At 41.2% G+C, this 26,477-nt stretch overlaps 2 protein-coding genes across 10 annotated transcripts in view; one reads left to right on the top strand and one right to left on the bottom strand.

Annotated features, from left to right (window-relative positions):
• The window catches only part of MTBP (MDM2 binding protein), a 237,345-nt gene that overhangs the window by 109,870 nt on the left and 100,998 nt on the right, over window positions 1-26,477 (bottom strand). For 6 of the 9 annotated variants that reach the window (XR_010837361.1, XR_010837358.1, XR_010837356.1 and 3 more), the window contains one exon: window positions 10,172-10,230. The gene's annotated coding sequence lies outside the window, so the exon portion shown is untranslated. Of the gene's footprint in view, window positions 1-7,299; window positions 8,441-10,171; window positions 10,231-26,477 lie in introns of those variants that run through there. The other 3 variants (XR_009332013.2, XR_010837360.1, XR_010837362.1) reach the window with 1 other exon arrangement.
• Window positions 1-26,477, top strand: part of SNTB1 (syntrophin beta 1) — a 214,522-nt gene that overhangs the window by 182,889 nt on the left and 5,156 nt on the right. The window contains exons 5-7 of the mRNA XM_059043450.2: window positions 1,608-1,747; window positions 18,805-19,001; window positions 25,784-25,974. Of these exons, the coding sequence (XP_058899433.1) occupies window positions 1,608-1,747; window positions 18,805-19,001; window positions 25,784-25,974 (528 nt within the window). The remainder of the gene's footprint in view (window positions 1-1,607; window positions 1,748-18,804; window positions 19,002-25,783; window positions 25,975-26,477) is intronic.

Raw genomic sequence — 26,477 nt, 5'->3', positions numbered from 1 at the left:
AGCCCTCTGATATAGGTACTATTATTTCCCCATTTTACAGATATAAAAACTGAGATAAAAATAGGTACTATTATTTCCCCATTTTACAGGTATAAAGACTGAGATACAAAGAGAGTAGTTGACTTGCCCAAGATCCCATGGTCTTGTGGGAATATTGTAGCAAATTGTGGAGCTATGATTTATGTTCAGGCATTCTAGCTCCAGAATATACTGTTGTATATGATGTTATCATTATCAGTGAGGAAACAGAAGGACAGAATAACAACTTGCTCCAAGTTATACGGGTCAGGCAGCCTAGAAGCTACATAAACCTACAAAAGCTCAACCCACATATCATCCTGCACATCTTCTTGTTGATCAATCATTTGTAAAGCCACACACACTTGCTTCCACCTCAATACAGAGCTCACTGTGGTGCTTAGAAAAGATAATGATAAGCATAGAAAGGGAAGAAATTAGCTTCATCATTTATTTAGCTTACTGTTTATTTAGTTTACTGTTTCTTTTATTTCTGAATAAATTGGAGATGGTGGTTCATTACGAGAGAGTTGAATCATCACTGGATTAATTGCCAGTGTCAAAGACAATCTTAACCTCGTCTAGAGCAGTGTTTGTTATCTTTAATGACAATAAGAATCACCTGAAGATCTGGTAAAATGCAGATTCTGATTCAATAGGTCTAGGATGGACCTGAGATTCTGCATTTCTAGCAAGCTTCCAGTAGCTTCCATGCTACTGGAACATGATCTGTGCTTGGAGTACCAAGGCTGGAGCATTGAGCTTTTCCAAACTGATCAGAAGGATTTATCCCAGGGCCCAGAGTTCAAGTGGGAAGGAGGGCATTTTCATAGACGGAAGAACACTTAGGGCGTCTGGTCAAATCAACACTGGGCAGAGGAGGGATGGCTCGTGAGATAAGATCTGAGCTACACAGACTCTCAGGATTGAAAGGGACTTGAAAGGTCATCTGGTCCAAACATCCAGCTGATGTTTGAATCCTCTTGTATCCCTGCCAGGTCATCTCAGCCCTTGAGTTAAAGAAGTATTCTCCATGAAAGGAAATAAACGTTCAGCTGAACAAAAGAATTTTAAGATGGTGCCTGAATCACAGAAACAATCTAAGAGTGAAAGACTGGGGGAAGAGCTGTGACGTCTTATGCCTGTGCAGACAGACATTTGCCTCCATGGTATATTTTTGGAGCCTTTGGATATTTATTCAAAAGCTTTCAGACCTTACCGTTTCATAATAAAAACAATGCACTCTACCAGAGAACCAGCTGGGAGTGCTTATTCCCCTATGCATCTGCGTCTCACTATGAAATAGAGCTTTCGGTGCTGACTGGAAGGTGAGAAACAGTGACAGATGTTTGGCTGCTGGGCTACTTCTTGGCTGCACTGACTGTATATACCAGGGCCCTTGAGAAAACATATTTTCAAGGATCAAGAATCATGCAGCCATGAATAGTTTCTTCTCATTTTGAGTTTTACATCCTGAACCAAAAGGCACTTGTATTGTTGGGTCTTCTGCGGGGGGGGGTGGTGCCAACTTATTTTCAGTTACTCTTTTCTTAGGCTGTTGCTTGATGGGTCTCTGCTTTCTGTTTCAGGTGCCCGGGGACAGCGAGAAACAGTGGAAGCCAGCCCTGGTTGTGCTGACTGAGAAGGACCTTCTAATTTATGACAACATGCCCCGGAGGAAGGAAGCCTGGTTCAGCCCGGTTCACACGTACCCTCTTCTTGCCACCAGGTAGCCATGGTTTTGTGTCTGGGTATGATGTGTGGTCTGTTTGAAACTATTTTAATCAATTACAATTATTTCAGCATATTATGATATTACTGCTTCCTCTTGCAACCAGAGCTGGGAGTTCCTCCAGAATATAGCCACACGCTTTTAGCCGTTTATTGATGGATTATTATTTATGACCAAACACGGGGCAACACAAAGCCAGAGAACAAACTGCTTCTCCATCAGGAAGGAACGGTGCCATCTGTGGTATGGTCCCAGCCTAGTCACCTTCCTGGGTCTCCATCCCATTCCCTCTGAAATGAACTATACCAGTGTGTTTACAGTCTTGACGTTCAGGTAGAATTAAGAAAGGGACTTCACTTGCTGGCACAAAACATGTCATGGGGGATTGTCCCATTGGGCTTTTTAAAGCTCACTCAGCGGGAGACCCCACGACAAGTTCTTCTGCAGTTGTGTGATGCTTCCCGTGGGAGTGGGCCTGCCAGGGTCTGTCTGTTTCTTAGCACCTTCAATGCACATTTATTGTTCATGTGACATCATCCTAATACATCATACGCTTACCCCCCTTCTTTTTTTTTTTTTTAAATTAATTAATTTATTTATTATATTTCTTTTTGGCTGCGTTGGGTCTTCGTTTCTGTGTGAGGGCTTTCTCTAGTTGTGGCAAGTGGGGGCCACTCTTCATCGCGGTGCGCGGGCCTCTCACTACCGCAGGCTCTCTTGTTGCGGAGCACAGGCTCCAGACGTGCAGGCTCAGTAGTTGTGGTTCGTGGGCCTAGTTGCTCCACGGCATGTGGGATCTTCCCAGACCAGGGCTCGAACCCGTGCCCCCTGCATTGGCAGGCAGACTCTCAACCACTGCGCCACCAGAGAAGCCACCCCCCTTCTTTAAAGCCGTATATCCTGAGCATGAAAGCACATCAAACCGGAGTCTTGCCTTCAGACCTGGCTTCTGTTGCGAGCTCTTTCTGTAGGTGAACAGAGAAAGCCTTCCAGGGCCAGGAGCCAGGCCTAGATCACTTAGATATTCATCAAATAAATAAAATGAAACAACACAGGAATTTCATTTGAGTCTCCTAAGCCTCAAAAATGTCGGCAGCCTAGCTATTCAAGTACTACTGATGTTTACAATAAAACCTCAGTGATCAGAATCCAAGCATCCTAAAATGTTCCTGCGAAGATTCAGGCTATGTCTTGGGGTTCATTCAAATTCAGCCCCGAATCCCCATCACTTCCTGCACTTAATATCCATTTGCCTCATCCACGGGCCCTGATGTTCAGATTCTGAGACATCCCTGTAATTGAAACCAAAGAAAGATGAGACCACAATCGTGGCCTGCCAGTTACTGAGAAGAGAAACTGGACTCATGCCTCTTGGAACGGTTTTCAGGAAGAAAACGTTTAAAGCAGGTAGTGTTGCTGGGTAATTCTCAGGCAGCTTGAAAATAAAACTTACCCTAACATGTAGCTTTTGCCTCACAGTCGCTCAGCATTCTGACCTAGAGGAGGCTGCTGTTTCATTCCTGCGTGCATGCACTTACTCGTTGAGGATTTTAACTATTTAGTTCCTCAGTCACACTGGCCACATGTCTAGGACTCAGTAGTTGGGGCTAATGGCTACCATTTTGGACAGCACAGGAGAACAACATTTCCATCATCACAGGAAGTTCTGTTGCGCAGTACTGCCCTAGAGCATACGTGACTTCCTCAGAATTTGTCCCAATTCGGGCAAGTGACTGGACTTGCCCATTCCCTCAGTAGTCAGTCCAAAGCTCAGGCTGCCTGACGGGATTTCATCCTACAGTCTTTTCAGGCTGTCGGCGCAAGCAGGGCACCTGTGGCTCAGGACCCTCATTGAAGAAAATCATAGATACGAACCCATAGGAAAGCAAAGCCCCCAGAAGGAGAGATGGGTGCACAGACACAGTAAAGGGTGTCTGAGTAGGTTTGGGTCCCTGGGGCGCCTGTCATAGGCTCATGAGCCATAGGGATGTCACGTCTGGATTGTGAGCAAAACACGCGAATAGCCTAAAACCATAAGCCTGCATCCAATATGGAAATAGAAAATGGAAACCCCATTCAGTGCAAACTGCTCGTTTACAACAGAAGATGCAACATTTTTAAAAAATCGGTGTCCACCACCTAAATATAAAGGAGATGTAGCGGGGATCCTTGAGTTCTCATCTCGCTACCCCTCTCCCAAATCACTGACCTCTGCACTGCAAAATACTTCATTATGATGTGCATATATTAGCCATAGGAGCAATGATAAAATTCGGCCCATGATCATGACCCTGATCTTATGCTGGAAGCCTGTGAGGCAGAGGTAAGATGTTAAGGCAGCGCTGGCAGTCCATTCTTACTTCAGCCCCTCGAGCTAGTAGGTGAGGAGCTGTCTGTCCTTGAGCAGCAGCCTGGAGATGCAGGAGCTGAACTTCCCATCCTAGCTTTGCTGCCGCAAAAACAGTCTTACTCCTGATCACTCCACCTCCCTCTTCTGAGTCCTCTGTTGATGCACTAGGCAGAACGCTGCCTCTGCCAGACCCAGGGCGAGATGCGCTTTGGGGAGATGGGTTTCTCACTGACCTTTCGGCTCGTTCATCAGCTGCCGTGGTTTGCACACATTGGTCACGGTCAGCTTCCCTCCTCGACCCTGTGGATGGTCGAAAACAAACAAACAGCGAGGAAAACGAACCCCTCCCTTCCCCTGTGTAATCTCTCCGGGGAGATGTAGCCTCTTTGTAGCTCCAGGCTGTGAAGCAGCGTTCAACCCAGCTGAGGACTGAAACTCCTGTGTCCTTGCAGGTAAAGCTGGTTCTCTGAGGTGGGAGGCTGGGCTGAGGATGGTTGAGAAAAACCACCGTTCGAAGTGGTAGAAGTCCGAGGAAACTCTGGATCGTTGCATCGTAGAAGCCCCCCCAGTACTTCCACTGGCTTCTTGCCCGACCGCATATTGAAGTTCATCAAGTGACTCTTTCATTTACTTTCCATGTGTTCCAGGCAGTCACATGTGGCACTGTGCCCTTTACATACGAGCATTTGGGCACATAGCCTGTCTAGTAGCATTATTTGTCTTGGAGGGCATTTCTGTAAGGAAGGGGAGTCATGTCTTTTTAATATTTCTTTTGAAAACCTTTTGTTGAGGTATAATTTATAAATAGTATTGTACATGAATCTTAAATGTATGGTTCAATGAATTTTTATTTGTGGATACAGAGCCACATCTTCTAAACTTTTATTATAGGTTAGGGTGTCCACTAATTAATCATCCTGGGTTACATTATCACAAAGGCCATGGTAGTACCATTTGCAAATAGCTAGACCCAGCTGGTAATAAGCCAGTGGCTGACCTTTGTGGAGGGAGCATAGATCAATGCCAAGGGCTTTACATGGATTCTATCTGAGTTTGCAAAACTTATCCAATTTAAGAATGAATCACCTGGCTGTTTATTAAGGATTCTGGTCCCAAGGCCCTGCTGCCCTGGAGATTCTGGCTCAGCAGGCCAGGGTCAGGAGTCAGGAGTCTGTTTTGTTGTTGTTGTTTTTTAAGAAAAAAGCTCCTTTTAAAAAAAAATGTATTTATTTTATTTTTGGCTGCGTTGGGTCTTCAGTGCTGCTTGCAGGCTTTCTCTAGTTGTGGCGAGCAGAGGCTACTCTTCGTTGCAGTGTGCGGGCTTCTCGTTGCAGTGGCTTCTCTTGTTGCGGAGCACGGGTTCTAGGAGCACGGGCTTCAGCAGTTGTGGCTCGTGGGCCCTAGAGCACAGGCTCAGTAGTTGTGGTGCACAGGTTTAGTTGTTCCGCGGCATGTGAGATTTTCCCGGACCAGGGCTCGAACCCGTGTCCCCAGCATTGGCAGGCGTATTCTCAACCACTGCGCCACCAGGGAAGCCCAGGAGTCTGTGTTTTTAACAAGCATCAAGCAAATGTAGTCCTCAGGGATACCACATTTAACCCTCACAATCCTACAAGGTTTAAGTTTTACTCCAATTTCACAAGGAAGTAAACTGAGAGGAGCTAAGAGGTTCAGTAATTTACCCACAGTCACACAGCTGGTGAGAAATAGACCTGAGATTCTGCTTCTGAATCCACCTTGTTTACCACCATTCTCTGCAGCGTCCCAGGAGCATGTTTCTTATTCCCTGAAGTTTTGGTGGCTCTTTGAATTTGCTGTGTGAATCACGCAAATCTTTCCTTAGCTCTCCTGACAACTTAATCATGAACAGGTGGCCACTCAGATCCCCCAACGGAGTGAGGGCGGAGCTGGGGATGCTCTCAGAGACCAGGGGTTTCTACCCAGGACTTAGACCAAGGGTTCTCAGAGTAGGGTCCCAGACCGCAAATTCTCCATCCCACTTCAGACCAATTAAATCAGAAACTTGGGAAGTGGAGTCCAGCCCATCTGTGAGTAAACAAGCCCTCCAGGTGTTTCTGATGCAGGCTGATAAGAACCACTGGTTTAGAAGATTCCGCTCTGCTGCCTTCCAGGGTTCCTGGTGGGAAGGAAATGCCACAGAAAGGACTGGGTTCTTTCTCCTCTGTGGTTCTTCAGAAGCACTGTTTTGCCTCAAGCTGTGGTGACCAATGATGAATTAGTTCAAAGGGTGTCCTGAATCCGGGCACTCACAGATCATCAGCAGCTCCTAGAATGTACAGTATGGCTGCCCTACTTTTTCATCTTATAGGCATTTTCCATGGGTCCTTTGCCCTCTACCTCAGCTTCCTTTGGATGACTGTGCAGTGCCCCACTGCATGGATCCTCCAGTGCACAGGATGTCACTGCATAGCGATGACTTAAGTACAGCCTTATTTAGCATTATGCCTGGCACATAGCAGGACTGGGCGGCTGTCAGTCCTCCTCTCTTTGCCTTAGCAGTGCTGGGAAGCATTGTTCGGAATGTCAGAGACAGTCTTTTCTCTTGCACAAGAGAAACTGGCTGGGAGTGTCACCAGTAGGAAACAGGTTTTCCTCTATGATTGAATTATCCCTCAGACAGTACAACATGGCTCCAAATCCCAGCTACTCAACAGCTTTGGAACCTTGGGCAAATCATACCATCTCTTTTTGCCTCATATCCCATATTTGTAATATGTGGGTAATATTTGTACCTGCCTGACAAGGTTGTTATAAGGATTACATTAGGGGCTTCCCTGGTGGCGCAGTGGTTGAGAATCCGCCTGCCAATGCAGGGGACACAGGTTCGAGCCCTGGTCTGGGAAGAGCCCACATGCCATGGAGGAACTAAGCCCGTGCACCACAACTACTGAGCCTGCGCTCTAGAGCCCGCAAGCCACAACTAATGAGCCCACGTGCCTAGAGCCTGTGCTCCGCAACAAGAGAAGCCACCGCAATGAGAAGCCCGCACGCTGCAACAAAGAGTAGCCCCCACTCGCTGCAATTAGAGAAAGCCCTTGCGCAGCAACAAAGACCCAATGCAGCCAAAAATAAATAAATTAAAAAAAAATTTTTTTAAAGAGGATCACATTAGACAGTGTAAAGTACATATGATATGATGGTAAATGCTAAATAAATTTAGTTATTTTTACTCTTATCTCCTTAAAAAATAACAACAAACTTTATTTAATGGTAGAGAGGAAAGATCACAGTATTGGATTTGACAGACTTGGGTTCACACTCCAGTTTTGCCCAGTTAAGCCCAAGTTTACAGGCTGTATGACCTTGAGCAAATCACTTCTCCTCTCTGACCCTCAGTTTCCTTGTCTGAAAACATTTTCCTTGTCTGAAAAATGTCTACTGCAGAGTGATTATGAAAGTTAAAATATGATGACTGTATTAGCTTGTGCTGCCACAACAAAATACCATAGACTGGGTGCCTTAAGCAACAGTTAATTATTTTCTTACAATTCTGGTGGCTGGAAGTCTAAGATCAGGGTCCAAGCATGGTTTGTTTCTGGTGAGAGCTCTCTTCTTGATTTTGTAGATGGCTACCATCTTGCTACATGCTCACATGACTTCTTTGCATGCATGAGGAGAGAGAGAGAAAACGAGCTCTCAAGGGTCTCTTCTTACAAGGACACTAATCCCATCAGAGCATGGCCCCATCATTAAGATCTCATTTGACCTTAATGACCTTGGTTCTATCTCTAAATATAGTCACATTGAAGATTAGGGCTTCATCGTATGAATTGATAGGGTAGGGGTGGAGCAGAATTCAATCCATTGCACTGACTTTACAGCCTTATTCACCATGATGCCTGGCACATAGCAGGAGTGGGTAGCTGTCAGTCCTCTTCCCTTCATCTTAGCAGTTCTGGAAAGCATTGTTCAGAATGTGAGAGACAGTCTTTTCTCTTGCACAGGAAGAACTGGCTGGGACTGTAGCCAGTAGGAAACAGTTTTCTTCTAAAATCAAGTTATCCCTCAGCTCAGACAGTTCATAGTTGATTTGCTGATTTGTTTTGAGGTTTTTTGGGGGGGCCCAGGCACATCTAATTTATATTTTTCTGGAAGATGAAAATTTGATTGTATTTCAAGGCAGAGGCCCTAGAAATGCTCACAATATGTTCTTGGTGTCAGCCTCCATGCAGAGAAGTTTACAGGCAGTCACTTTTTCCACTGACAAAATTCCACGGTGCCTCTGTACATTGATGGCGCAGTTCATAGCAGTGTGCTCAAGAAGTTTGCAAACATGTTGTAATTTTAGTTGTTCTCCTCCTTCAGCTTTTTATGCGTCCCTGGGAAAACACTTTTTGCTTAGCTAAAGCTTATTTGATGTTGCTGAACATTAAAAAAAAGAAAGGTATTCTTGCCCATAAGGAGTAAGTGCATTGGTTTTTTGTCACTGTTGTCACAAATGGCAAGTGAGATAGGTCTACAGAGAGTGAGGAGTAAGGTTGCAATATTTCTGGAATTCTAGAAGAAGTTTAACCCAGAAATTCTGCCCACCCGGTCCCAGTGGTTGATGAAAAGTTCGGGAGCACAGAGCTTGTAAAAAGAACGATGCTGCTCTGAGCCCAGTTCCCTGACCTGTGGGTTTGAAGTAGCTCAAAAAAAGGAACAGACGAATATGCACTCCTCTCCTTTGATATCACTTGGGAACCAGAGACATGGAAGGTTTGGGGGAATCTTTGGTGCCTCAGGAACTAACCTGTTTCTAAGTGCTAAAAGTAGCTGCTGCCTCAGGCCAGCCTCCGATATTTTAATAATGCTTTCCACTGGGAAAGGCTGGCCAATTGCATTTGTCAAACATTAAATTATAATCAGCCCATGGTTTTCACACTAAGCCTGGGAGCCGCCCTCACTCTTAGAGAATGTGGGCATATTCCATGGGCATTCCCTAGGGTAGCATAAAAGGATCTACGTGCCCAAGAAGCTGCACTCTGACAAACTGAAAAGTGTGGGGTTTGCCTACACACCCATCCATTCCATTTGTTCCCATATACCTAGTACACATTAACTGTCAGCCTCCTGCCCTCCTTCTTACCGATCCAGGAGTTCTTCAGAGGTGGGGAGTGGGAGATGAGCAGAGTGAGGAGATTCATGGACTTTGGAATCAGACAAACCAGGAGTCAAATTCTGAGACCTCTACTTGCAAAGTGATTTGGGGCAAAATATCAATCTCTCTGAATACACGTCTCCTCATCTATATGAAGGGGGTAATGGTATCTTCTGCTTCATATAGTTATTAATAGGACCGATTGAGACAGTGTACGTAAACATTTAGCAGATTACTGAGATATAATAAGTGATTGATAAATGCTAGCAACTGTTATTATTGGGGAAAATATTAATAATTGGCATTAACGTATGAATGACTGAGAAGTAATTGGACCTATTTGATCCTACCTCTGATACTGTATTTATCAGGGACTTGTAGTGTCTTAAACCAAAGTCATTGTGATGTAAGGATGGGGTTAATTAACAGTTGTGGGTTTGTTTATAGGGAGAGGGAAGTGTGAGATGGAAATAGGGAGCCTGGAACCCCTTACCTCACATCACAAAGTTAGTTCTGAATGCTGCCTGTAACAGCATCGCAGGTAGGTGGCTTAATTGATGGCTTCCTCCTTGGAGAAGGAATTTCAGTTCAATTTAAGAAACTTTTAACAAGCTCCTGTTAGTAGCCAACATGGTACTAGAGGCTGATAGTAGGGGAATTTTTTAAAAATGCGAGAAATAAAAGCCAAATGTTGTAAGAGCTAATTGTTCAGTTTATGCACTCATGGCTTTATTTTCTCAGTAAACCAGGGCTGATTTCAATTGTCATTACCTTACATGGAGAAGTCCTTGAAGGTCTTTTAATAATATTTATTCTATACCCATTGTGACATATGTTGAAGTAATTAAAGCATAGATGGGATAGAAGAATATGTAAAGATAATCAGACAATTCAAAGAATATATCTAAAAATTAGAGTTCTAAAATTGCTAAATAATTAAAAGGCTATTAACTTGAAAGGAAAAACTTACCAAGACATTGGATGATCATGATGTGACAGTATCCATCAGATTGTGAGTCTTGTTTATCCCTGGAGAAGGAAAGTACATGGATGAGTTAAGCCCATGGATGACCTGAAGTCTTCATTATACTCTCTCACTTTAATTTCCTTCCCACCTAAAGTTGACCAGCTGGAGTTTGGCCCCTTTTCCTGGTATGATGGAAAGAGTCTTGTGGACCTGGGCTGAAATACTGGACTCTCAGTATGTGGTCCTGGGCAGCTACTTTACCACAGAGAAACATGGATTCCTTGTTTGGAAAATGGAGCTCATAATACATTGTCAAGAGTCATTGTGGAGGCTAGACGAGATAGTTTATCAGTGCAACTTTTCACATAGTAGGCATCTACTTTCCTCCCTCTTTATAACTGTTGGAAGCTAGCTATGAATGATTGTGAGGCCATGGGGAATGTATGGAGGATGATCACGTGTCTCTGGAAATGCACCTGAGTAATACCATTATCTCGTCAAAACTGGGCTGCAATCTGCTTTGCTTCTCATTCTCCTGTGTTCAATGGGTCTTTGCTTACACTCAGTATCCCTCAGTGATATCAACTTTCTGAGAGATGGGACCTTGCCTAACTCTTTTACCACCATATTCAGATGAAAGAAGTTTAGAAGGTAGAAATGAGGCAAGTGTTCAGTTATTCTTGGCCGACAGACAGCACGCTTGTCCTTGGGCAGCCCTTCCTGTCTGATAGTTTGGGGTTTATTAGAGATTATTTCCCCTCACTTCTTTCCTGAAGAGTCTGTTGACTGCTGAGCCCCATTAGGGGCAACCAGTTGATGAAAGTATTCAAGAGGAGCACCAGAACCACTGAAGGGATCTAACCAGCTGCTTTTCCTCCCTCCCTCCCTTCCTCCCTTCCTTCCATCCTCCCTTTCTTTCTCTCTCTTCTCTCTCTCTCTCTCTCTCTCTCTCTCTCTCTCTCTCTCTCTCTCTCTCTCTCTCTCTCTCTCTCTCTCTCTCTCTCTCTCTCTCTCTCTCTCTTTTCTCTCTCTCTCTCTCTCTCTCTCTCTCTCTCTCTCTCTCTCTCTCTCTCTCTCTCTCTCTCTCTCTCTCTCTCTCTCTCTCTCTCTCTCTTCTCTCTCTCTCTCTCTCTCTCTCTCTCTCTCTCTCTCTCTCTCTCTCTCTCCCCCCCCCTCCCTCCCTCCCTTCCTTTCTTTTCTTTTCTTTTCTGTACTTATTTTTGTGTGGCTTGCATTGTGGTATGCAGGGAGATGCTAATTACAGCAATTAAGTAAAATGAGGGTGTAATATTGCTTAGCAACCCAGTTACCTAATCTGTAATGTTACTAATTTGGCTGAATCTGTGTGCTGCAGCTGTTTTTGTTTTAATTAAGGATATTAATAATAATTTTTTTTATGTAACATTTTATGCAAACACCTATCCAGAATTAAATTAGTGCATAAGCATCCCTTGTACGATAGATTTTTTTGTTTCTGTTTATCTCAAAACCAGTCAGACAAAAGGGGCATATCTGAGGATCAAGAAACAATATGCAGCCTCATGTCATACCTCAGTTATTGATAGAGAAACATGTGGCCTGGCCTCCTGCAGGAATGAGTATTTCTACTGCCTTGTTCCCCCAAATCTTGGAAAAAGAATTTGACTAGAAAGTGGACTTATCACACAGCCCTTCTGAGCCTCATGGAATCCACCACTTTGGGAATTGGAAGTAATTTAAAAATGTTTCGCCCTTCCTTTTTATCTTATAAAAAGATAAATGGGTTAGGGACCCAATTATATATAATTCTTTAAATGTACACTGGATCCATGCTAGCCATGAATGTAAAATCTTAATGACTTTCATTTTTTTGATAAGATGATTACCTTCTACTCCCAGACCAAAAAAACCCCAAAACACTCAGAATCCCTAAGCAACCAAGCTACTACTGAAAACACCAGTTGCTAAAGATAGATTTGAAAGAAGAAACAGGAAATGGATGTTAGACTAATCTCATAGAACATCCAACCCCAGATACCTTTCAAGATCACTTTTTTTTTTGGACTGAATTAATCTGGAAATTTGCATTTCGTGGATGCAAACCAAATTCTTTGGATTTAGCCGTAACTACTGTTTGGTGTGGTTGAGGGATGGAGGGTGGGAGAGAAGTCAATATCTCATAGCAGTAATTAATCACAAACTTCTTGGAAAAGAGTCCTCTTTGTAGTCTAGCTGTTCATTTAGTCATTCATTTAAAAAATATTTATTGAACACTTGCCATGTGCTTGGAGTTTTTCTAGGTGCTAAGCATACAGCAGGGGATAATCAAATAAAAAGTCCTGCGCAGATCAAATTAATTATAATAATGATTATTACTATATATTCTGTGCCAAGTGCTGTTCCATACAGTATTCCTGTAATTCATTTCATCCTGACATATTGCTAACCCCAGTTTGCATTTGATGAACCCGAGGCATGAAGAGTTTAAGAAACTTGACAAGGTCATACCATTGGCAAAGAGCCATTGGGGTATCTGCCTCTCTGCTATGTCCCCTCCTACCTATGGCTTTACTCTCTTGCCCCACTCTCTCATGTTATATGGTCCTATTCATTTGCTCAATTATCTACACTCCTTGCTAACAGGGAGTGTAAAATCTTGCTAGAGTTTGTGGCTTTACTTCCAACTATGGAAATGTGTATCTGAATTTTGTACCCAGGGAACAAAACATGTCCTTGAGCTTCTCAAGCAGTTTCCGATAAAACTTAGAAATTAGAGCAGAGGCAGACAGCGAAAGCAAGAAGAACTACAATCCTGCAGCCTGTGGAACAAAAACCACATTCACAGAAAGATAGACAAGATGAAAAGACAGAGGGCTATGTACCAGATGAAGAAACAAGGTAAAACCCCAGAAAAACAACTAAATGAAATGGAGATAGGCAGTCTTCCAGAAAAAGAATTCAGAATAATGATAGTGAAGATGATCCAGGACCTTGGAAAAACAATGGAGGCAAAGATCAAGAAGATGCAAGAAATGTTTAACAAAGACCTAGAAGAATTAAAGAACAAACAGAGATGAACAACACAATAACTGAAATGAAAAATACACTAGAAGGAATCAATAGTAGAATAACTGAGGCAGAAGAACGGATAAGTGACCTGGAAGACAGAATGGTGGAATTCACTGCTGCAGAACAGAATAAAGAAAAAAGAATGAAAAGAAATGAAGACAGCCTAAGAGACCTCTGGGACAATATTAAACACAACAACATTCACATTATAGGGGTCCCAGAAGGAGAAAAGAGAAAGGACCCGAGAAAATACTTGAAGTGATAATAGTCAAAAACTTACTAACATGGGAAAGGAAATAGCCACCCAAGTCCAGGAAGCACATAGAGTCCCATACAGAATAAACCCAAGGAGAAACATGCCAAGACACATAGTAATCAAATTGGCAAAAATTAAAGACAAAGAAAAATGATTGAAAGCAGAAAGGGAAAAACGACAAATAACATACAAGGGAACTCCCATAAGGTTAACAGCTCATTTCTCAGCAGAAACTCTACAAGCCAGAAGGGAGTGGCATGATATACTTAAAGTGATGAAAAGGAAGAACCTACAACCAAGATTACTCTACCCAGCAAAGCTCTCATTCAGATTCGATGGAGAAATCAAAAGCTTTACAGACAAGCAAAAGCTAAGAGAATTCAGCACCACCAAACCAGTTCTACAGCAAGTGCTAAAGGAACTTCTCTAAGTATGAAACACAAGAGAAAAAAATGACCTACAAAAACAAACCCCCTCAAATCAAGAAAATGGTCATAGGAACATACATATCGACAATTACCTTAAATGTCAATGGATTAAATGCTCCAACCAAAAGACACAGGCTTGCTGAATGGATACAAAAACAAGACCCATCTGTATGCTTTCTACAAGAGACCCACATCAGACCTAGGGACATAAACAGACTGAAAGTGAGGGGATGGAAAAAGATACTCCATGCAAATGGAATTCAAAAGAAAGCTGGAGTAGCAACATTCATATCAGATAAAATAGTCTTTAAAATAAAGAATGTTATAAGACACAAGGAAGGACACTACATAATGGTCAAGGGATCAATCCAAGAAGAAGCTACAACAATTGCAAATGTATACACTCCCAACATAGGAGCACTTCAATACATAAGGCAACTGCTAGCATCTATAAAAGAGGAAATCAACAATAACAAAATAATAGTGGGGGACTTTAACACCTCACTTACACCACTGGACAGATCATCCAAACAGAAAATTCATAAGGAAACACAAGCTTTAAATGACACAATAGACCAGATAGATTTAATTGACAGTTATAGGACATTCCATCCAAAAACAGCAGATTACACTTTCTTCTCAAGTGAGCACGGAACATTCTCCAGGATAGATCACATCTTGGGTCACAAATCAAGCCTCAGTAAATGTAAGAAAACTGAAATCATATCAAGCATCTTTTCTGACCACAGTGCTATGAGATTAGAGATCAATTACAGGGGAAAAAAACGTAAAAAACGCAGACACATGGAGGCTAAACAATACGTTACTAAATAACCAAGAGATCACTAAAGAAATCAAAGAAGAAATCAAATAATACCTAGAGACAATGAAAACACGATGATCCAAAACCTATGGGATGCAGCAAAAGCAGTTCTAAGAGGGAAGTTTATAGCTATACAAGCCGACCTCAAGAAACAAGAAAAATCTCATGTAAACAATCTAACGTTACACCTAACAGAACTAGAGAAAGAAGAACAAACAAAACTCAAAGTTAGCAGAAGGAAAGAAATCATAAAGATCAGAGCAGAAATAAATGAAATAGAAACAAAGAAAACAATAGCAAAGAGCAATAAAACTAAAAGCTGGTTCTTTGAGAAGATAAACAAAATTGATAAACCATTAGACAGACTCATCAAGAAAAAGAGAGAGGACTCAAATCAATAAAATTAGAAATGAAAAAGGAGAAGTTACAACAGACACTGCAGAAATACAAAGCATCCTAAGAGACTACTACAAGCAAGTCTATGCCAATAAAATGGACAACGTGGAAGAAACAGACAAATTCTCAGAAAGTTATAACCTTCCAAGACTGAACCAGAAAGAAATAGAAAATGTGAACAGCCCAATCACAAGTAATAAAAAACTGTGATTAAAAATCTTCCAACAAACAAAAGTCCAGGACCAGATGGCTTCACAGGTGAATTCTATCAAACATTTAGAGAAGAGCTAACACTCATCCTTCTCAAACTCTTCCAAAAAATTGCAGAGGAAGGAAAACTCCCAAACTCTTCTATGAGGCCACCATCACGCTGATACCAAAACCAGACAAAGATACTACAAAAAAAGAAAATTACTGATCAATATCACTGATGAATATAGATGTAAAACTCCTCAACAAAATACTAGCAAACAGAATCCAACAACACATTAAAAGGATCATACACCATGATCAAGTGGATTTATCCCAGAGATGCAAGGATTTTTCAATATATGCAAATCAATCAATGTGATATACCATATTAACAAATTGAAGAATAAAAACCATATGATCATCTCAATAGATGCAGAAAAAGCTTTTGACAAAATTCAACACTGATTTATGATAAAAACTCTCCAGAAAATGGGCATAGAGGGAACCTACCCCAACATAATAAAGGCCATATACAACAAACCCACAGCAAACGTCATTCTCAATGGTGAAAAACTGAAAGTATTTCCTCTAAGATCAGGAACAAGACAAGGATGTCCAATCACCACTATTATTCAATGTAGTTTTGCAAGTCCTAGCCATGGCAATCAGAGAAGAAAAAGAAATAAAAGGAATACAAATGGGAAAAGAAGAAGTAAAACTGTCACTGTTTGCAGATGACATTATACTATACATAGAGAATGCTAAAGATGCCACCAGAAAACTACTAGAACTAATCCATGAATTTGGTAAAGTAGCAGGATACAAAATTAATGCACAGAAATCTCTTGCACTCCTATACACTAATGATGAAAAATCTGAAAGAGAAATTAAGGAAACACTCCCATTTACCACTGCAACAAAAAGAATAAAATACCAAGGAATAAATCTACCTAAGGAGACAAAAGACTTGTACTCAGAAAACTATAAGACACTGATGAAACAAATTAAAGATGATACAATTAGATGGAGATATATACCATGTTCTTGGACTGGAGAATCAACATTGTGAAAGTGACTATACTACCCAAAGCAATCTACAGATTCAATACAATCCCTATCAAACTACCAATGGAATTTTTCACAGAACTAGAACAAAAAATTTCACAGTCTGTATGGAAACACAAAAGACCCTGAATAGCCAAAGCAAACTTGAGATAGAAAAATGAAGCTGTAGGAATCAGGCTCCCTGACTTCAGACTCCACTACAAAGCTACAGTAATCAAGACAGTATGGTACTGGCACAAAAACAGAAATATCAATCAATGGAACAGGATAGAAAGCCCAGAGGTAAGCCCACATGCATATGGTCACCTTTCCTTTGATAAAGAAGGCAAGAATATACAATGGAGAAAAGAGAGCCTCTTTAATAAGTGGTGTTGGGACAACTGGACAGCTACATGTAAAAGTATGAAATTAGAACACTCCCTAACACCTTACACAAAAATAAACTTGAAATGGATTAAAGACCTAAATGTAAGTCCAGACACTATAAAACTCTTAGAGGAAAACATAGGCAGAACACTATGACAAATCACAGCAAGAGCCTTTTTGACCCACCTCTTAGAGAAATAGAAATAAAAACAAAAATAAACAAATGGGACCTGATAAAATTTAAAAGCTTTTGTACAGCGAAGGAAACCATAAACAAGATGAAAAAACAACCCTCAGAATGGGAGAAAATATTTGCAAACAAAGCAACTGACAAAGGATTAATGTCCAAAATACACAAGCAGTTCATGCAGCTCAATATCAGAAAACCCAAACAACCCAATCCAAAAATGGGCAGAGGACCTAAATAGACATTTCTCCAAAGAAGATATACAGATTTCCAACAAACACATGAAAGGATGCTCAACGTCAATAATCATTAGAGAAATGAAAATCAAAACTATAATGAGGTATCACCTCACAGCAGTCAGAATGGCCATCATCAAAAAGTCTACAAACAATAAATGCTGGAGAGGGTGTGGAGAAAAGGGAACCCTCTTGCACTGTTGGTGGAAATGTAAATTGATACAGCCACTATGGAGAACAGCATATAGAGGTTCCTTAAAAAACTAAAAATAGAACTACCACGCAACCGAGTAATTCCACTACTAGGTATATACCCTGAGAAAACCATAATTCAAAAAGAGACATATACCACAATGTTCATTGCAGCACTATTTACAATAGCCAGAATATGGAAGCAACTTAAGTGTCCATCGACAAATGAATGGATAAAGAAGATGTGGCACATATATACAATGGAATATTACTCAGCCATAAAAAGAAATGAAATTGAGTTATTTATAGTGAGGTGGATGGACCTAGAGTGTGTCATACAGAGTGAAGTCAGAAGGAGAAAGACAAATACCGTATGCTAACACATACATATGGAATTTTTAAAAAATAAAAAGGTTCTGAAGGACCTAGGCACAGGACAGGAGTAAAGACGCAGATGTAGGGAATGGGCTTGAGGACACGGGGAGGGGAAAGGGTAAGCTGGGACGAAGTGAGAGAGTGGCATGAACATATATACACTACCAAATGTAAAATACGTAGGTAGCGGGAAGCAGCCGCATAGCACAGGGATATCAGCTTGGTGCTTTGTGACCACCTAGAGGGTGGGATAGGTAGGGTGGGAGGGAAACCCAAGAGGCAGGGGATATGGGGATATATGTATACGTATAGCTGATTCACCTTTTTATACAGCAGAAACTAACACACCATTGTAAAGCAATTATACTCCAATAAAGATGTTAAAAAAAATCACTCTTGAAAATCCCTTTACTCTCCCTTAAAATGTAGTTCTCCTCCATGTCTCAAGAAGTCCAGCATTACTGTTCTTTTTCAAGATTTAACACCGATACACACATTGCTACTTCCTCAGCTGAGTCCCCTAGTTGTCTGCTTGCATTTGGAGGCTGTGTGCTTGAGAAATGCATGCAGAAGTGCATTCAGTGCAGCCAGATGATCCAAAGTACAAGAAACACAGGGGTAACTAAGTCTAACCCAGGAAACAATAGATTTCCTTTCTTGTCTCATGCTCTCACTGGGTCATACATATGTCCAGGAATGGAATGGGGGAGATGGGATTTTTCCACATTATTTAAATTGTTCTCTCAATTATTTACTTAATTATCTTCCTTTTTGGTTGAGTGAGTATAGCTGAATTTGTCTAAATTAAGTTAAAGTCACAATATTCAATTCCTCTGCATAGTCAACCAGATGCACAGTTCTTGGCCACTATGCTAATCTCACTCTACCATTGGCCAGGCACTGGGTGAGGAGATGGCAGAAAACCATGGTGAACATTAGGGTATAGTGGACCTTTTGGTTCTGGATCAGAAAATTGAGAGCACATCACCAATTTGGGGCTCTTCACAGGTGTATCAAGTGAATACAGTAGTTTCCATTTTGATAATTTCTCTCTCTCTGTTTTTCTCAACAGGCTGGTCCATTCAGGTCCAGGGAAAGGATCACCCCAGGCTGGTGTAGATCTGTCCTTTGCAACACGAACTGGTACCAGGCAGGGTATTGAAACGCATCTCTTCAGGGCTGAGATCAGCAGGGACCTCTCACATTGGACAAGGAGCATAGTACAGGGTTGCCATAACTCAGCTGAACTCACTATTGAAGTCACCACAGGTGAGCATGGTTGGCTTTGGTTTTGTGTTGTCACATCCTTATGGAAAGAATGCACCCTCTACTCCACCACAGCCTTAAAATTGTTTCCATTACTGGTCATTTGGGGTACTTAAAATTCCAGAGATAAACTTAAATTCCAGAGGTAAATTTAAAATTCTTCTAAATTAAGGCACTGAATACCCTACTAAACTGTAACCTAGGGGTTTGATTGTGAAAAGCCTTATCTCATCTTCATTCAGGAAAAGTGGGTAACTTGGATAGTCAGTTGTCATTTCTACCATGGTAGACACTGCAAATCTAGAACATTTCCATCATGGTAGAAAGCCCTGATGGTATCTGCTCTGGACGAACAGGATTTTCCCACAAGACCTCTAAGGTTGTGAAATAAATGAAATAGAAACCAAGAGAACAATACCAAAGATCAATGAAATTAAAAGCTGGTTCTTTGAAAAGATAAAGAAAATTGATCAACTTTTAGCCAGACTCATCAAGAAAAAAAGGGAGAGGACTCAAATTGATAAAATTAGAAATGAAAAAGGAGAAATTACAACTGGCACCACAGAAATACAAAGGATCATAAGACACTACTACAAACAACTATATGCTAATAAAATGGAGAACCTGGAAGAAAGGGACAAATTCTTAGAAAGGTACAACCTTCCAGGACTGAACCAAGAAGAAATAGGAAATATGAAGTGACCAATCACAAGTAATGAAATTGAAACCATGATTAAAAATCTTCCAACATACAAAAGTCCAGGACCAGATGACTTCGCGGGCAAATTCTATCAAAAATTTAGAGAAGAGCTAACACCTATCCTTCTCAAATTGAACACTCCCAAGCTCATTCTACAAGGCCACTATCACCCTGATACCAAAATCAGACAAAGATACTACAGTAAAAGAAAATTACAGACCAATATCACTGTTGAACATAGACACAAATATCCTCAACAAAATACTAGCAAACAGAATCCAGCAACACATTAAAGGGATCATACATACACCATGATCAAGTGGGATTTATCCCAGGGACGCAAGGATTCTTCAATATATGCAAATCAATCAGTGTGATACACCATATTAACAAAATGAAGAATAAAAACCATATGATCATCTCAGTAGATGGAGTAAAACTTCTGACAAAATTCAACACCCATTGATGATGAAAACTCTCCAGAAAAGTGGGCATAGGGAGAACCTACCTCAACATATGGCCTCAAAGGCCATATACAACAAACCCATAGCAAACATCATTCTCAATGGTGAAAAACTGAAAGCATTGCCTCTAAGATCAGGAACAAGACAAGGATTTCCATTCTCACCACTTTTATTCAACATAGCTTTGGAAGTCCTAGCCACAGCAATCAAAGAAAAAGAAATAAAAGGAATACAAATTGGAAAAGAAGAAGTAAAACTGTCACTGTTTGCAGATGACATGATACTATACATAGAGAATCCTAAAGATGCCACCAGAAAACTACTAGAACTAATCAATGAATTTGGAAAAGTTGCAGGATACAAGATTAATGCACAGAAATCTCTTGCGTTCCTATACACTAGCAAAGAAAGATCAGAAAGAGAAATTAAGGAAACACTCCCATTTACCATTGCAACAAAAAGAATAAAATACTTAGGAATATACCTACCTAAGGAGGCAAAAGACTTGTACTCAGAAAACTATAAGATACTGATGAAAGAAATCAAAGTCAACACAAACAGATGGAGAGATATGCCGTGTTCTTGGACTGGAAGAATCAACATTGTGAAAATGACTATGCTACCCAAAGCAATCTACAGATTCAATGCAATCCCTATCAAACTACCAATGGCATTTTTCACAGAACTAGAACGAAAAATTTCACAGTCTGTATGGAAACACAAAAGACCCCGAATAGCCAAAGCAATCTTGAGAAAGAAAAGTGGAGCTGGAAGAATCAGACTCCCTGACTTCAGACTCTACTACAAAGCTACAGTAATCAAGACAGTATGGTACTGGCACAAAAACAGAAATATAGATCAATGGAACAGGATAGAAAGCCCAGAGATAAACCCACACACCTATGGTCACCTAATGTATGACAAAGGAGGCAAGAATATACAATGGAGAAAAGAGAGCCTCTTCAATAAGTGGTGCTGGGACAACTGGACAGCTACATGTAAAAGAATGAAATTAGAACACTCCCTAACACCATACACAAAAATGAACTTGAAATGGATTAAAGACCTAAATGTAAGTCCAGACACTATCAAACTCTTAGAGGAAAGCATAGGCAGAACACTCTATGACATAAATCGCAGCAAGATCTTTTTTGATCCACCTCCTAGAGTAATGAAAATAAAAACAAACAAATGAGACCTAATTAAACTTAAAAGCTTTTGCACAACAAAGGAAACCATAAGCAAGATGAGATGACAACCCTCAGAATGGGAGAAAATATTTGCAAATGAAGCAACTGACAAAGGATTAATCTCCAATATATACAAACAGCTCATGCAGCTCAATATCAGAAAAACAAAGAACCCAATCAAACAATGGGTGGCAGACGTAAATAGACTTTTCTCCAAAGAAAAGATACAGATGGCCAAGAGGCACATGAAAAGATGCTCAACATCACTAATTATTAGAGAAAGGCAAATCAAAACTACAATGAGGTATCACCTCACACCAGTCAGAATGGCCATCATCAAAAAGTCTACAAACAATAAGTGCTGGAGAGGATGTGGAGAAAAGGGAACCCTCTTGCACTGTTGGTAGGAATGCAAATTGATACAGCCACTATGGAGAACAGTATGGAGTTTCCTTAAAAAACTAAAAATAGAACTACCACATGACCCAGTAATGCCATCCCTGGGCATATACCCTGAGAAAATTGTAATTCCAAACGATATATGCACCCCAGTGTTCATAGCAGGACTGTTTACAATAGCCAGGACGTAGACAAAACCTAAATGTCCATCAACAGAGGAATGGATAAAGAAGATGTGGCACATATATACAATGGACTATTACTTAGCCATAAAAGGGAACGAAATTGTGCCATTTACAGAGACATGGCTGGACCTAGAAACTGTCATACAGAGTGAAGTAAGTCAGAAAGAGAAAAACAAATATCGTATATTAATGCATGTAATGTGGAATTTAGAAAAATGGTTCAGATTAACCTATTTGCAAATCAGAAATAGAGACAGAGACATAGAGAACAAATGTATGGACACCAGGTTCGGGGGTGGGATGGATTGGGAGATTGCAATTGACGTATGTACACTAGTGTGTATGAAGTAGATGGCTGGTGAGGGCCTACTGTATAGCACGGGGCTGGGGGAAAGACTGTAAAATCTGTTTGAAGGACATGTATTAAGTTAACCTAAAAAATGCACTCCAATATACATTAGATGCAGACAAATACTGTTTGACTCCACTTACACGAGGTATGTAGAATAGCGAAATTCACAGAGTCAGAAAGTACACTGGTAGATGCCGGGGGCTGGGAGGTGGGCAGGGGAGGGGGAATGGGGGTTGGTGTTTAATGGGGACAGAGTTTCCATTTAGGAAGGCGAAAAATTCGGGAGACGGATGATGATGAGAGTTGCACAACAATGTGAATGTCCTTAGTGCCCCTGAACTGGTTAAATAGTTAAATACGGTTAAAATAGTATGTTTTGTATTATGTTACTTTTACCACAATAAAACAATTCTTTTAAAAAGAATGAATTAAGTGGAATAGAAATCCTTTCTCCATCTCTGCTCTGAAGCAGAACTACTCCTCTATCCTAAACGAATACCTGTCTCTTGAGGTGCCTGAATTAGGTGTTTCACCCAGGGAGGGATGCCATATAAAAACAAGACATTTTGTGTTTACTTTAGGTTAAGATAAACTAAGTTGGCCTTAAAAAAAAAAAAAAAAAAAAAAGACCTCTTAGGTACAGTGTCTCCAAACTTTAGTCCCACTGAAAACAAGAACAACAAAGTTTTTTAGTTGTACCCTCAGAAGCCTCCGATCGCTGATGCCCACCCCTAGAGATTGTGACGCAGCAGTTCTGGGGCGGGGCCTGAGAATTTGCATCTAGTACGATACCAGGCAGTGTTGATACTGCCGGTCCGTGGACCACTCTGTGTGCAGTACTGCACTAGGGTGCAACTTCCTCCAGCACCCAGGAGGATTCTAAAAGATGGGACCCACGTCAACATGTAGTAGGGTTTCTCCACATTTCCTTTACTGGTGCAAACATGAAAAACCAGGTGTTTCGTAGAATTTCTGCTGCAGCATCTCTGAGATAATCACTGTCTTTTAAAAATTATCCTGAAACTCGTTAGTATCCCCCAGTATTTTCCAACATTGTTGAAAATGTCTCTCGGAGTGTCACTGAAGTTTTTATTTTTGACGCCTGCTCTGTATGGCATGAAAAACTAGAGTTTCAAACCTGAGAGTTGGAAAAGGCTCAAGTCACCTGAAAACTAAATTTAATGAAGTTATACGTGTAATTGCAGAGAAGTCCAGACTCCTTGCAACAACTTCTGGGGTGTTCTAGAAAAGAATGAAGATGGCCACAGGGGTTTGGTTTAGTTTACATTCCACAAATTTCATAAAATCCTCCTCTCAGTAAGCTGAACTGTACTTTGACAGGAAAACAATGAGGCTGTTCCTAGACCAGCCAAAGGAGAATAACAGAGAATTGTGTGGACTGAGCTGGGTGGTGGGAGAGAAAAAATTATGGAAATAGCCAAAGGTGCAGCCCAGTTTCAAAATGGAAAGATGTCTGCAGAGAGTTGGGGGAAGGGGCTTATGTTTTAATCAGAGCTTCAATTAACTTGATAATGGGCTCAATTTATCCTGTGTAGATTAAGAACATCTTCAGATAACTGATTACATTATATAAAGACCTCGAATACCACTTTCGGTCAATTAAAATTAAAAGTAACCACAGTCAATTAATTCAAACCATCCAGTGGCACAGCTTTCAAATTCAAACATAGAGGAAGGGCGGAAAAACATGTTTAGAGCTCAGGCGCCCACATATTCTGCAGATGTTAGAAGTGAAAACTTTCAAAAACGAGGATTCGAGATGGGAAGTCATAACTACATCTACGCCATGTCTATGTTATGTTTTGGTCATCCTTGAACTGGACGGGTGGCAGGGGTCTAGGGCCCTTCTGAGAGGATAACTTAAGACTTGCCAAGGGGCTCCTCGCAGGACTCATTAGAGAATGCAGCTTTGGAAAATATCAACCCTTTGTTACAAGTTGAAAGATGGCTGTGGTCAGTCGAAGGAAGGGGTATATGTTTTAACCAATTAAAAGCCACCTCATTCTGTGGGCAGATAGACACTCTGTTTCTTCCCCCAAACTCTGAGGGGCTCCCCCCACCCCAGTTATTACTCTGAGAGCCTCTTTGCCAAGATCCCTCCCCACATGCCTCCGTATCCTGAGCACCAGAGTGTGAGAAGGCTGTACAAGACAGACTGCAAGGAAAGAGCTTGAATTTTGAAATCTAAACCACTGGGTTGTGACATGTTCACCTCTCTGAGCTTTGCTTTTATCACCTATAATATTAAGCTAAGGTCCTGCTTCTAAAGTGTGCTGAGGTGAAATTCAGTTTGGTTTATAAAGCTGAGCTGAGCTAAAGATGGTAGAGAGTAATCAATACTGCCTATGTCCTCCTATCCCCAAAGAGCTTACAGATGTATATGAAGGCCAGAGCCAATTGACTTACTAGATCCAATCTGATACTTTTGCTTTTTTTTTTTTTTGGCCGAGCTGCTTGCAAGATCTTACTTCCCCGACCAGGGATCGAACCAGGGGCCGGCAGTGAAAGTGCCAAGTCCTAACCACTGGACCGCCAGGGAATTCCCTTCAGAACTTTTTCATTAAGGGTTTTAAACACTCACAAGTCTTCCTAATGGGAACTTGGGATCAGGTGGCAGTTCCCCTGTCCAGCTCATAATCTGAGAGCGCCGGTCTCTTTTCCTAAACGCAAGGTGGACCACAGATAAATGCTGGCACCTAAACTGATCGAAAGGTTTTACTTTTGTTCCGTTGGATCAGAAGGCACCTTGTGGACACCAGCTGAGGCTCCTGAATGCCACACTGGACAGAGGCAGGAAACAGCATCCTTCACCAAAGGTGCCACATCTGACATAGATCTACAACAGCAGCTTTTCCAGGACCCAAGACAATCAGATCATCAGGGCGACTCAAAAAGCGCTTCTTTCTGTTTATAAAATGAGCTTTATTCAACTTTTATAACATTAAAAATCAGGTTATTTTTTCAGTACTCACTCCCGACTTCTTAAATGTGTTTTTGTTAACTTGGGTAATGTCACTGGGGGATTGCTTGCTTCTTCCGCCAGGTGGGACATGGCATTGATTGATCAATCGATCGATTGATTGATTGATTGTGGGTGTGTTGACGATGATCAGAGGCAGCTTACTCTAAATCAAATGTCAGTTTTTTCCAGCTTGATACAAGGCCATTGGAACACCCGTCTCCCTACATACATGTTGTCAGATGGTCATAAAAGGGCTAGAGCCCAGACAAAATTCAGTAAATCCCAGCAAAAGGAATTTCTTTCCGTTTATTTCCCTTAGTTTCACAGGGCAAGTTAAATTACAATATCACAATCAATCTAAGGAGAATATTTTCATGCATGATTATTAATTTTTAACTTTAGAAAGAAGTGGGTGGCTGGGCCCTGGGTTTGGGGAGACTAGAAGCTTAAGTGCCTGGGAAAATGGATGGACTTCCATTGTTCATACTTCTATCTCCGTCTGTCTCTCTCAGCTTGCACCTATAAAAACCAGGAGTGCCGGTTGACCATACATTATGAGAATGGATTTTCTATTACCACTGAACCACAGGAGGGTGTCTTTCCCAAGACAATCATACAGGCTCCTTATGAAAAGCTGAAAATGTCTTCAGATGATGGAATCAGGATGCTGTATTTAGATTTTGGAGGCAAAGATGGAGAGCTTGTAAGTGCACTTTTCTTTAGACAGTGTGGTTTCATATATTTTGTCTTGCAATACACCCATTATGGCCGGCAAACATAACGCTGCCTGTATTTATTTAGCATTTGACTATTTACAAAGTACTTATAGGTTCATGTCTTAATTGAACCTTTAAAAACAGTGAGGGGATCCAATTTTTTCACAGTTCTTTACTTTGGTCTCATTTTCCATGGGAATATTACAGAAATATTTGAATCAAAGGAAAGGATCCTTTACAAAGTCAGCATTAAATTCTTTTCAAAGAAGGTCCCACCAGCTTTAAGATATACCATTCATGGTTTTAAAGTGTCAAGCATCTGATCTAACCTGGGCATTGTGCTAGGTGTCAGGGATGTAGGGATGTTAAGACACCAGTCCTGGCAATCTGGGAGGTCTCAAAGGAGCAGAGCATGAGAGCACAGATGGGGAGGGGGTGGGAAGGGGCAGAGTGGAGGGGGCAGTGAGGAAACCCAGCAAAACTGGTCAGC

This window comes from Kogia breviceps, chromosome 17 (genome assembly GCF_026419965.1).
Source record: "Kogia breviceps isolate mKogBre1 chromosome 17, mKogBre1 haplotype 1, whole genome shotgun sequence".
NCBI lineage: Eukaryota > Metazoa > Chordata > Mammalia > Artiodactyla > Physeteridae > Kogia > Kogia breviceps.
Note: the sequence above shows the minus strand (reverse complement) of the source record. Positions and strands in the feature narration are given on the sequence as shown.